At 51.9% G+C, this 12,554-nt stretch overlaps 1 protein-coding gene across 6 annotated transcripts in view; it reads right to left on the bottom strand.

Moving 5' to 3' along the window:
* Positions 1 to 12,554, bottom strand: part of DEPDC5 (DEP domain containing 5, GATOR1 subcomplex subunit) — a 67,618-nt gene that overhangs the window by 35,001 nt on the left and 20,063 nt on the right. For all 6 annotated transcript variants that reach the window (XM_079763035.1, XM_079763039.1, XM_079763034.1 and 3 more), the window contains 10 exons: positions 11,539 to 11,673; positions 10,445 to 10,506; positions 10,109 to 10,182; positions 9,311 to 9,380; positions 8,016 to 8,052; positions 7,184 to 7,304; positions 6,254 to 6,474; positions 5,462 to 5,665; positions 3,640 to 3,775; positions 2,556 to 2,653 (listed from right to left, as the gene is read on the bottom strand). In XM_079763035.1, the coding sequence (XP_079619161.1) occupies positions 2,556 to 2,653; positions 3,640 to 3,775; positions 5,462 to 5,665; positions 6,254 to 6,474; positions 7,184 to 7,304; positions 8,016 to 8,052; positions 9,311 to 9,380; positions 10,109 to 10,182; positions 10,445 to 10,506; positions 11,539 to 11,673 (1,158 nt within the window). The remainder of the gene's footprint in view (positions 1 to 2,555; positions 2,654 to 3,639; positions 3,776 to 5,461; positions 5,666 to 6,253; positions 6,475 to 7,183; positions 7,305 to 8,015; positions 8,053 to 9,310; positions 9,381 to 10,108; positions 10,183 to 10,444; positions 10,507 to 11,538; positions 11,674 to 12,554) is intronic.

The raw sequence follows: 12,554 nt of genomic DNA, 5'->3' as shown, positions 1-12,554 counted from the left end.
GGAGGTCACGGATGAGGTCGTCTGTGTTTTAATGAATGAAATGTTAACTAGCGGTTTGTTGAGACCCCGCCTTGTCCCCAAACGAGAACCCAATGTGACATTTTGCCCTCAAGGAACCCGATCTACTTTTGATCGCTGCAACTTGTTGAGGCAGGTGGGCAGGCGGGGAGGAGGTGAAGGCCTTTATGCCCGTTACACAGGTGAGGCTTAGCCCAGGCTGAGGGCCAAACGCCAAAGGTCATGAGGAGTCGGGCTGGGAACTTGGTTCTGGTCGTAGATCACATGTTCAAACCACAAGGTACCACTGGAACCACTCATGCGGGTGTGGGGACAATGTGGGGATGAGCAGAGATAAGGAAGAAGGCTTTACTTTCTCTTTTTTTTAGAGAGTGGAAGGGAGGGGGAGAGACAGAGAGAAACATTGATGTGAGAGACACATCGATTGGTTGTCTTCCAAATGCGCCCTGACCAGGGCCGGGGATCGAGCCTGCAACTGAGATATGTGCCCTTGACCCAAATCGAGCCCAGGACCTTTCAGCCCATGGGCCGACACTCTATTCACTGAGCCAAACTGCCCAGGACGAGGGCTTTACTTTCATGATTGCTACCCCCCATGGAACTGCTTCAAACAGAATCCCAAGCCAGAGCTCCCTGAGGGGAGAAGAATCGGGGCCCGAATCATTTGGCTTCTTCTCAGGCCTTAGCATAGTGCCTAGCGTTCAAGAAACACTTCTGGAACGGTGAGAGTTTAGTGGGTATGAAGAGAGCAATCTATGGGGATTGAGGATGGCTGAAAGGAGTCGATTCCAAACCAAGCAAGGCAGAAAAAGGCTGTCCGATGCTGTGAGGAGAGGAATCCAGTTCACTGTTCCAGAATAAATGCTAAAGGTTTTAAGAGAGAGAAGAAATTCCTTCAGTAGAGAGAAAGCTGACCTCAGAAGGCTTTCAGCCTTCATTCAGCTACCGGATATGTGCCAGGAACCGTTTTACACTCTAGAGATACAATCATAAACAACACCAAAAAGGAAAGATCCAGCCCAGCGGCGTGGCTCATAGGCTGAGCGTCGACCTATGTCACGCTTCGATTCCCGGGATTGGCACATGCCCGGGTTGCGGGCTCGATCCCCCATGTGGGTTGTACAGGAGGGAGCCGATCCATGACTAGCTCTCATCATTGACGTTTCTATATGGAAGGGCAGTGAGCAGGCTTCTGAGCTAATTCAGGCGAAAGATGATGGGTGGCACGTTGGACCGAGCGAGGAGTGGTGGAGATGATGAGAGATGGTAAGATTCTAGATCGATCCTGAAGGTAAATCTGACATGAACTGGTTATTGCACATGGCAACACAGAACGATTTTATCGCATTCCTGTCCGTGGCTGGCTGACACGATTGACCGGGAAGCACAAAATCAAAGGTGGGAGTTCAAGTCCCATGCGAGGCCATTGCTACAGACCACCTCCTGTTGACCCCTGACCCCTTTGAAAACACATGCTATTGGACATAAAGGGACAGGGCAAGAGTAAGGATGACCCTACTTCACTACATTACCCATACATCACCCAGACTATATTACCCGCCGAGGTGCCCACGCCTTCTCTAAGACGCTAAACATTCTAGAACATATTTAGGTAATTGAACACTCGCAGACAAATGTGAATGACTTTGTGGGTCATTCAGATGCTTCTCACATATGGCAGCTTGGTCTTGGAAGTGTATGTTCACCTGTCAATACGTGTGCGGGTGTGGGGACAATGTGGGGACGAGCAGAGACAAGCTCTTTCAGGCTAGTGGGGAGACAAACACAGAAGCGATGGGATCAGAACGCGCCAAGTGGGACAACGGGGTCATGCGTGTGAAGCGCTGTGGGAACATGCCTCACAGCTCCTGGGAAGGCCTGGGGAGGAGCAGGAGCACCAGAGGGCTGCACGGGAGGGGCGTCGCTGGAGCTGATTCATCAAGACGAAGCTGCCATTTCCCAAGCAGAACCAGGGGTTGAAGAAAGAGAAAAAGCATGTTCCGGACAGAGGCAAGCCCACCACCTGGCATGGGCCCTGACCCGGGATTGAACCGTGACCTCCTGGTTCAGGGATCGACGTTCAACCACTGAGCCACACGGGCTGCACAAGAAATGCAAAGAAGTAAGAGGACAAAATACACCACACTGTTCCCCTCTGGGCCTCTCCTAGTTGTTTTTATGGAGGGGGGCTCGCCCCCACCCCCACCCCAACACACACACACCATGGAAAGCTCTCTTGGGAGCAGAGCTCTCTCCTGCCCCGGCCCTGGTGCCGCCCTTAACGCCAAGCTCGTAAGTCGTCCTCGGTCACGACTCACTGACAGACCGGTGATAAATGCGGCTTGACCAGCCTGTTCCCGGCTAAAAATGTAACGTGCGGCCCATTTATAATTCCATGCATTCTAAAGCACTGCTTCCAAATAGGTCACCCCAAATGGTGGCTGACATGATCCCAAAATAGACGCGGCCCTTCCTTTCTGGTCCCCGGGTGAGCCTGCTCCGAGCACCCCGGCTCTGGCGCCGCCTCGGTTGGTTACCTGCACCGCTGTTGCTAAGCAGGCTGGCAGCCAGCGCTTCCGTCCCGCTGAAGTTCAAGAAGGACGTGCCGTCGCCAGGCTGGCGGGAGGAGCTGTGCCTGCAGGGAACAGAGCCCAGCCACCGGGCTTAGTGCAGATCGCGGCCGCCTTTATCCTGCTCACCCTGCATCCCGGGGGTCCTCATCAAAAACAGGACTGGGTATCCAGCCACACAGGCTGGCAACTGCTGGGATCCGTATCCCAGGCTCCCAGGCCGCGGCGCATGGCCTGTGTGCCAGCTCCCGCCTCCTGTGACCAGCCCCTCCTGCCCTGGCACCTTCCCTGCTGTTGCCAGGCTAGACCGCCTGCCCCTTCTGCTCTAAGCCTCCCCTGCTCACACCGACAGGAGGATGTGAGGCGCTCGAATAGAGGCAGCCAGCTGATCTGGTAGAGATGGTCACATCCCATCTGCATCCCTCATCCACCCCGGGGGATGCTGAGGTGAGTGAATGGGGTCGAACTCCGCTCTTTGCAAAGTGTTGCCTAAAGCCTCACAGTGAGTCCAGGCGTACCCCGGACTCAAGCTTGCCAAGGCTGAAATGGCTTTCTTCCTGGACCGAGCTTCTTTGGGTGCCTGTAACACGTTCAGAATTCTGGTTCAAAAAGGCTTGTTTTTAAAAAGCACAGACCTCGATTTCCACTGTTTTTTAGCATTGATTTATCCTAAACTTGGCAGGGAAATTTCTCAGTGACCAAAATGACAAAAGTCAGAGCCTGCCCGCCCAAAACACACAGCAAGCACCACCGGTCTCGGACCCCCTGTCACCCTTGACCAAGGACTAGGAGACATTCACGTCTGAGGTTTACAAACGGTGCTCTGAATTACACCTCCAGCTAAAGCAGGGCCTGGGCAACGTTTCTGGCAACAACGTCAGGCTGTTTGCTTTGAACGTGGCCCGCTGAAGGGAGTGACGCTGACCCCGATCTCACACTGGCTCTTCAGTCTCATCAACGTGACGCTGTGCCAGCGGTCTGTTCTGTGCATCGTCTTGGGTGCCGAAGGGTGGTCTCGGGGTACCGTCCGGAGCCCTGCGCACGTTCTCACCTTCCGGCAGCTTCATGATAGGCTAACTCCAGCAGCTCTGCAGAGGAGTGGGCGGGGTCCCTCTGCCTGCTGCCCTGCAGCTCCGCCATATTCTGTCGGGTCTGGTGATGGATCTGGATGGCCTCTCCGGATGGTCCTACCCAGACAAAGACCCACTGAGCATCATCCCCACCCGACAGCTAGTGGGCTCGATCCCCAGTGTGGGGTGTGCAGGAGGCAGCCCATCAATGGTTCTCTCTCATCACTGATGTTTCTCTCTCTCTCCCTCTCCCTTCCTCTCTGAAATCAATAAAAATACGATTAAAAAAAAAAACACCAACGACTCGACTAAGATATAAGATAGCAACAGCTGTGACTCGAAGAAGCAGAAGATACATAAGCGCAATAAAGACGAGTAGGAGATCATCAGAATTAGTCAAGTCTGCTAAAAAATTCTTCCTAGAGAAAGAAGTTTCAGAGCATTCAAGTCAGCAGGGGCCGCAGGAGAGGATGTCTGGGTGGAAGAGAGGATCCGTGTGAGACCCCAGGCGTGCAAGAGGCAAGACAGTTGCAGGAGACCGCCAAACGAGCGTGGGAAAGAAAGGAACCTCCGAGGATGGCGACGGCTGGGGAGCCCGGCCAGGGGGTGCCTGGGCGATGAGAGGCCCGGGCGGGCAGGAGGACGCAGCTTTGGAGATACTGTTTCGGTCAAGGGCTGCGTGTCGCGTGCTTGGAGGAAAAGCACAGAAGCAAGAAGAGCGAAGAGCCACGGGAGAAACACCAATAGTTCTGCTCCCAAGAGAACGCGAAGGGAGCCAGCGGGGGTAGCAATGGGAAGAAAGAGGCCCAGGAAGAAACAGGTCACGTGACTGATTATGACAGCGAACAGGAGGGCAAAGAATGACTCCCAATTACAGCCGGAGCAACCAGAGCCATTGCAGGCTTATGTAACACTAAAGCAAGGAAATAATAATAATAAGTAATAATAACCAGGCATTTCTAGGCACTCAGCAGGATGGCTCCCATGAGAAACCCCGTCGTTCTGTGCACTTGTCCCTTCCCAGCCCGGCACGCGCCCAGGAAGCTGCAGGTGCGTTCCAGCCACAGCTGCCTAAAACCTACTGTCACCTTCAGGACAGGCACCCATCAACAGGACAGACTGAATTTGGAGGAAAAAAATTTCGTTTTACAGTTGTCAGAGATCCCAAAGGAAAAACAACAACAAGGGAACATAACTAAGTAACCAAAACAGTATTATCGCCCTGGCCAGTGCAGCTCAGTTGGTTGAGCATCGTCCTGGTCACCAAGGGGTTGCTGGTTTGAGTTCCAATCGGGGCACATGCCTGGGTTGCAGGCTCAATCCCTGGTGGGGGGCCTGCAAGAGGCAGCCGACCTACGTGCTGTTTACACATCGATGTTTCTCTCTCCCTCTCTCTATCCCTTCCTCTCTCTCTAAAAATCAATTTAAAAAATCTTTAAACAAACAAACCAACAGTAATATCAATACCCAGAGAAAGGCAGGGAGGAAGGAATGAACGAGGACGAGGGCCATCAGTCTTAGGAAAGAAAGCAGGTGGCAAAGCACAGTCTCTTTCCAACAGAACAGAAGCCCTCAGCTCGACACCGCTCACTACAGTGACAAAGCCCATTCCCAGGTGTGCCCTCGGGTCTTCCCAAGAACCCTTGGGGTAGGCAATGTGGGCGTGGCTACCCCATCTTACGGGCGGGACACGAGGTACGCAGAGGAGTTTGGATACTTGACCGAGGCCACATGGTTGGTTGGTGCTGCGGACCAGGCCTGGGAGGGCCCGGTCCACGGCTCTCTCCTGAGCCACCGACTCACCCACAGGAAAGGTGTGCATCCAGCGCCTCCTGTTGGACGTGAGCTTCATGGGCATCCGTGAGGGGGCGAAGGGGTTGATCAGCGCCCGCTGGGGTGTGTAGCCCCCAGGTCGGACGTGCAGCATGGATTCCGCGCTCCCCACGTGGAACCGCCCTGGCGCGCTGGAGTCCCGCTGCGGCGGCTCCATCATGTTCTCCAGGACATCTGCCGGTGATGGTAGAGATAAGACACGGAGACAGAGCACAGAGCCACACGGAACCAGAACCAGGCAGTCCGATCTGCCGAGGCTGACAAGAATCTAGGACATTATACATGCCAAGCAGTGAGGGAAATGAGTAAAATCACCAAACCAGGGAGAAATGAAACCGTGGGCTTGTTTACTTTTTAAATACTTCGTCTTGGTCCCCAAATGACTGGCCCAGTGAAGCCACATCCACACTTTGATGGGGAGGACCACAGATCGCCTAGACTTAAAGACCCTGGACTTTAAGCTGGTATACGTCAAGGGCAGGAGATGAGGGTGGGTATATTCTGCATGTGAGAGGAACAATAAGACATATGTATTTGGATGATCAGAGGGCCAGACCCTGGCAGAGACAGTCAATATGTTCGCTAAACCTGCTTGCTTTTCCTCGTAGGCACACATACGGACAGCTCAGGTGGTTTGTACTCATCGCATTGGCATGGAAATCATTAAAACGTGGCCTTACATCGGGCCACAACCCCCCACTCCTCCACCCCTCCCTGCAGGAAGGAAGCTGTGCCCAGCTCGGCCCGGGCTGCGGCTCTGACCTCGCGTGCTGGTGTAGCCCAAGGAGCTGCTGACTTCATACTGGTGCAGGTGGGGGAGGGGGACCATGAGGATGTTGGCGCTCCTGCCCGGGGAGCTGTCGTCGGAGGCCTGGCTCCTCACTTCCTCCGCGGGCGGCGCCCGGCTGGGCGCGGAAGGGCTGGAGGAGACGTCGCAGGAGCTGGCGCTCTTTCGACTGTGACTCTCCTGCTCGCGCACAGACCTGGCCCGGGAGAGAGGACAAGTTACCGCCAAGGAAGGGACGCTCGCTGCCCTCAAACCTGTCACCAGCCCAAGCCACTTGGGAAGCCAATAACAACAATCCCCAATGAGCCTGGCCGGTGGCTGGCGTGGCTCAGGGGTTGAACGACGACCTATGAACCAGGAGGTCACGGTTCTATCCCCGGTCAGGGCACAGGCCCGGGTTGCGGGCTCGATCCCCAGTGGGGGGCCTGCAGGAGGCAGCTGATCCATGATTCTCTCTCATCATGGATGTTTCTCTCTCTCTCTCTCTCTTCCTCTCCCTTCCTCTCGGAAATCAATAAAAATATATATTAAAAAATCCCCAATGAGATGTCCGCGTGTCTAGTAAACAGCAGAAGAATGCGCTCCGATTAGGGACAATACGTCACAGCAAACAGAGCTATCACAATGGCTGACCCAGAGAACCTGGAAACAAAATCCTGATGATCTATATGGTATGCCTCCTATTTGGCTAATTTTTTAAAAAATAATTCTTTATTGTTGAAAGTATTACATATGTCTCCTTTTCTCCCCTACTGACGCCCTCCAGCCCACTCCCGCCCCCACCCCCGCCCCCGGCTATTTGAATTGAAAACATTTTCGAGGTTGCTCTCATAGAGGTCCCCGTCGGACCTCCCATTTTCCCCAGCCGTTTTTATGTCCACCCCCAAGCGAATCGGGCAGAAGACCTGCAGGTGGCGAGGCGCTGCGCCCGCGAGGGGCCTGGCAGCCTGAACACTTGAGCGTCGTAGGCATCGTAGTCTACTTGGATGGGAAGGGCATTCTCAGCTTCTTTTGGAGTCCCGAGAGCTGAAACACACAAATAACATGACTGTCATCAAAACTCCCTTCAACCAGATGCCTTCCGAGGGTCTTCATCAAAATCTGCAAGACATAATGATCATCATCATCATCATCATCATCATCATCATCATCATCTCCCCCTGGGGAAAAAAAAGAGAGAGAGGCCCTGACCGGTGAGGGTCAGTTGGTTGGGCATCCTGCTGTGCACCAAAAGGTGGCTGGTTCGATTCCCGGTCAGGGCACATGCCCGGGTTGCAGGCTCGATCCCCGGCAGGCAGCAGGCAGCCGGTAGATGTTCTGCTCTCACATCAATGCTTCTCTCTCTCCCTCTCCCTTCCTCTCTCTCTAAAAATTAACAAAAATATATTTTTAAAAAGGATGATAACCATTCATCAGGTTGTTGAGATACATGACTTATATGCCAAAGGATGCGGAAAGAGTATAACACTAATAAAGGCAAGGTGATGGCAGTACCACATTCTTCTGTAATCCCACTCTTAAAATACCATCTTCATGTGTACGTTTTGTACTTTCAAATGTTCTCCCTGACCCCTACCGTGGACCTATCATTATCATCCATCTTGCAGTTGACAGGACAAAAATATACAAGGTGGCTTAGGAACCCAGGTCTCCCAGCTTGGCTGTGAACTGTTTATGTGAGCGCACAGCCTCTTGGTGCTGACTTTCTAACAGAGATGAAAGGAGGAAAATACTCACACGTGTCACGGCCGTTCTTCGCTCTCTCAGAGGCGGGCTGAGGAAATAAAGAGAGAATTAGTCGCTCCCTTCCCCGCTGGAGTAGGACTGACCACAAGGCACAGCACGCCGGCGGCTGCTCCCCAGGGCGGAGGCCGTCTCACGCCCCTCACACTGAGGGAAAGGCAGGAGCGCACGCCAGGCGTCTACCTACCGTGGCCTCCAGCCCTGCCAGGCCCTTTCCTCCCACCTCACTCCTGTTTGCTCTCACAACTCCACCCAGGGGGCCCCCGGACCCCACTTCACAGGGGAGGCTATTTAATTTTAGAAGGAATAAGGGACTTGTTCAAAGGCACACAATTGGCAGGTGGCAGAGCCAAAGTCCAAGACCAGCTCTTCAGACTCTTAAGAGTGGCATTTTTATTGGCTGCAAATATATTCCATCGAGTGGATATTTCATGGTTTATTTAGCCATTTCCTTATTCTTTTCAACTTGTCACTATTATGAATAAAACTAGCCCAGCCGGCGTGGCTCACTGGTTGAGCGTCAACCTATGAACCACAGTTCACAGTGGGGGGAGAGCAAGAAGCAGCCGATCAATGATTCTCTCTCATCACTGGTGTTTCTATCTCCCTCTCCCTTCCTCTCTGAAATCAATAAAAATATATTTCAAAACAACAACAACACTAGACCAAGGTCTATTCAGATTCAATGTCCTCAATGATTTCCTTAGACCACGTGGCCGGAAATAAAATGATGTGGTCAAATGGCATGACCTTTTGCACCGCTCTTCATACACACGCTGAACTGCTTTTCATAAGAATCGGACACGAACCAGATACTCAAGCACCAATTTCACAGGCTTTGGGTATAATTATGAACAGGTTTTAAACCTCTTTGGTTTGGTAAGCAAAAAGATGAGTCCCCACTCGTGTCTGAAAGTGTCTTTCTTTAATGCCCTGCTAAGATGTGATCTTTTTAACATATTTCCCCTTTGCTGCAACATGTGTCCCTGTCTTTGTCCCTGCCAGTACCTGAGAGGTCTCAGTGGGTGAACACACCGGTCGCATCATAACAAAAATCATTCTTTTTATTACTAAAAACTAAAAATAGTTTTTGGCCATATTTTTGCCAAAGATATTTCTTACATACGGGGATTAGTCTTGTTATTTATTTAATGTGGGAAATTGTAAAAAGTTCTAAAAACAATTTCTTAAACTCGTTTATTCCCCTGGGGGAAGGGGGTAGCTCAGGACTAAAATAACCGCCCGGGTGTGTGCCAGTCCCCAAGGCTCTGCTGGTGGGTGACACCTACCTTCTTTCCGGCCAGTTTTATCCGGGGGGTGAAACTGTTACAAAAGAGCTGGCTTTTGGAGGTGTAGAAACTGTGGAAGAAAGAAACAGGGTCATCAATCCAAACGCCCTTTCTAAAAATATATATTTTATTGATTTCAGAGAAGAAGGGAGATGGAGAGAGAGATAGAAACATCAATGATGAGAGAGAATTATTGATCGGCTGCATCCTGCACGCCCCCTACTGGGGATCGAGCCCGCAACCTGGGCCTGTGCCCTTGACTGGAATTGATCCCGGGACCCTTCAGTCTGCAAGCCGACGCTCTATCTACTGAGCCACACCAGCCAGGGCATAAACCCCCTTCTTTTTTAAACCTCAAGACACAGCTGAAATCGCAGCCCTGGATCAGCCGCCGCCTGAATGCCTTTGTCTCAGGCTTCCCTGGTCTCGCCAATGCTGACTTCTTTTGTAATTACTATAACACATTAATTATGCTTTCAATTGTGTTCGTGCTAGCTCTGATTCCTAACTGGACTAGACTCTCCTTCTTTTGGCAGAGATAAACCTATTTGTACCATAATAATTTTTCACCCGGATGCTTGGCATGATGCTGGGCCCTGACTGGGCATCAAACTGTGACCGCCTGGTTCAGAGGTCGATGCTCAACCACGGAGGCACGCCGGTCGGGCAGGTACACGGAGAAGCTTTAAGCAAATGTTAGAGCTTTGGTTTCCACATCTTGACAAGAGACTATAGAGAAAACGTCAAGGAAGTTATTTGAAATTCTTGTCACACGCCACGAGTCAAGATCACGCCCACCTGTGGTTTATCCAGTGAGGAATATTATAGTCGTCGCCCAGACGGGAATCACAAGGAGCACTCCGGTTATGCAGCTGCAAGGGAGAGGTCAGCACAGATCAGCTACGAAAACAAGCAGGCCAGGCGACTGCTCCCCTTCTCTTTCTTTTTTTCCTTCTCTTAATCTTTATTGTTGAAAGTATTGTCTAGGTCCTCCTTTTCCCCCCATTGGCCCTCCAGTCTGCTCCTGTCCTCCCCCTGCCTCCCAGCCCAGCTTTTGTTTTTAATGAAAACTATTCTCAAGACCGCCCCGGCCCTGGAAACTGGCCTTCGGTAAGCAATCCAAAACCGAATTACCTTGAACAGCGGGACAGCATGTAACGGCTGCTCCCCCATGCACACCAAGTCCACACCAATTCCTAAAAAAAAAAAAAAGACAAAAAGAGGTTGGGTAGAGGTGAGGCGGGGAGAGGCGGAGATCAGTGCGCCAATCTACTATCGAGGTTATCTCACTGGGTGAGGGTCTGAGGCAGAGCCAACTTCCCGTGCTTCGATTTACAACCCCCTGGTTCTGCCTACGCAGCAAAGAAGCACACAGATGTATTTTGTTCTTTCTCTGTCCTGTGACCAAGTCTGTCACACCTGCCACTATTCGGTGCTCGACAGTCAGCCTCTGCCTGCCTTGCAGATCATGATTTGTCACACCGACAGCCAGGCCTCCATGACCAGGGTCGAGGCCAGACAGGGAAAGGAACCTGTCATCTCCGTAAAAAGCCAAACGATCCACGTCACTTAACAGGGCTTCTTTGCTGGCAATTGGGATTTACCTTCCCACCCCATCCTGTTGTGGAAGCACAAATTAAATGGGGGCCCGGGGTGCGAGTTGGGGAAGCATGGCACCCCACAGAGGGAGGGCTGCTCTAGACAGGACTTCCCAGTGTGGGCTGATGGACACTGGTTCCTTGAAACCATCACCCCCAAAAGGGTTCCCCAGTGTCAAATATGTTTGGGAAACTCAGAGTACCAGTTATGCCCTTCAGAGATAAGCAGGGTACACTAACATATTAAAATCTGAAATTAGGGCCCTGTCTGGTGTGGCTCAATGGATACAGCATCGGCCTGCCGACTGAAGGGTCCCAGGTTCGATTACAGTCAAGGACACACGCCCAGATTGTGGGCTCCATCCCCAGCAGGGGGCTTGCAGGAGGCAGCTGATCAATGATTCTCCCTCATCATTGATATTTCTATCTCTCTCCCTCTCCCTTCCTCTCTGAAATCAATTTTTTTTTTAAAAAAGTGTACAGTTAAAAAAAAATCTGAAATTAGGGAAAGGGCTTAACTGTGTATGACCCAACTTCTCCCAAACCACTTTTTGTCCCCTGATATCACCCACACTCCCCGACCTCCGGTGCACAGAGCAGGGGAAGTCAGCAGGACCCAGGGAGCATTACCGTTATCTATCATCCGCTGCTTGGTCAGGATCATGAGTAGACGGTCCACTTCGAACACACCCACCCCAGGCGTGATCACCACGGACATCTGCCCAGTTCGGTCAAAGTTGCGGTTGATATAGTGCTTGTCAAACACTGGAAACGAAGCAAAATATCAACCCTCCAATGGAGATGTTTCAGAAACCAGCCACGGCTGCCTGCCTTTCCCCTTTTACATTAAGAACTGCCTCACACAAGACTGTGTCACCGTCGCCTTTGCTCATCTCTCTCCATTGATACTTGCCTTGTGCAGCCAGCCTTATAGGCTCAAACTTCATGCCATTAGTTTCCACAAATGAGGTGGTACTAAAACTTGTAAGAATAAAATACTGCCCTAGCTGGTATGGCTCAGTGGATAGAGCGTCAGCCTGCGGACTGAAGGGTCCAGGGTTCGATTCCAGTCAAGGGCACATGCTGGGGGTTGCAGGCTCAATCCCCAGTGGGGGGCGTGCAGGAGGCAGGCGGTCAGTGATTCTCTCCCATCATTGATGTTTCTCTCTCTCCCCCTCTCCCTTCCTCTCTGAAATCAATAAATATATATATATTTTAAAAAGAACCAAATACTAATTTTGGACAATATTTAAAAGAGATGGGCCAGAACCTGGTGATGACTTAGCAAATTTGGAAAGTTAATTTTTACTTCTGGCCTGTGTAATTCTCACTATGGAAAAGCAGTGATATCCAAATATGACAGAAGATGCGTTAATGAAAGACCCCAGGCTCCAGAATGCCCAGCGCCCGAGTGCAGGCCGGGGGAGGGTGATAGGCACAGTGAAGTGCCCACACCAGGGTCACTTCCGACCGCTGGTGGGCGCCAGACACATGCCCTCCCGGGGCTGGTCCCATCAGATGCTCTCTGCTGGGAACGTGGCATTCGGAACAGAGAGCAGAGCGGGGGTTGCTGGGAGATGAACCCAGTTCTAGGAATTCCTGCCACTGCGCTTCCCAGAGCCACCCTGGTCCCCATGTTCTTCGAC

The sequence above is a fragment of the Cnephaeus nilssonii genome, assembly GCF_951640355.1.
Source record: "Cnephaeus nilssonii genome assembly, chromosome: 22".
NCBI lineage: Eukaryota > Metazoa > Chordata > Mammalia > Chiroptera > Vespertilionidae > Cnephaeus > Cnephaeus nilssonii.
This window is presented reverse-complemented; position numbering and strand designations above follow the sequence as displayed.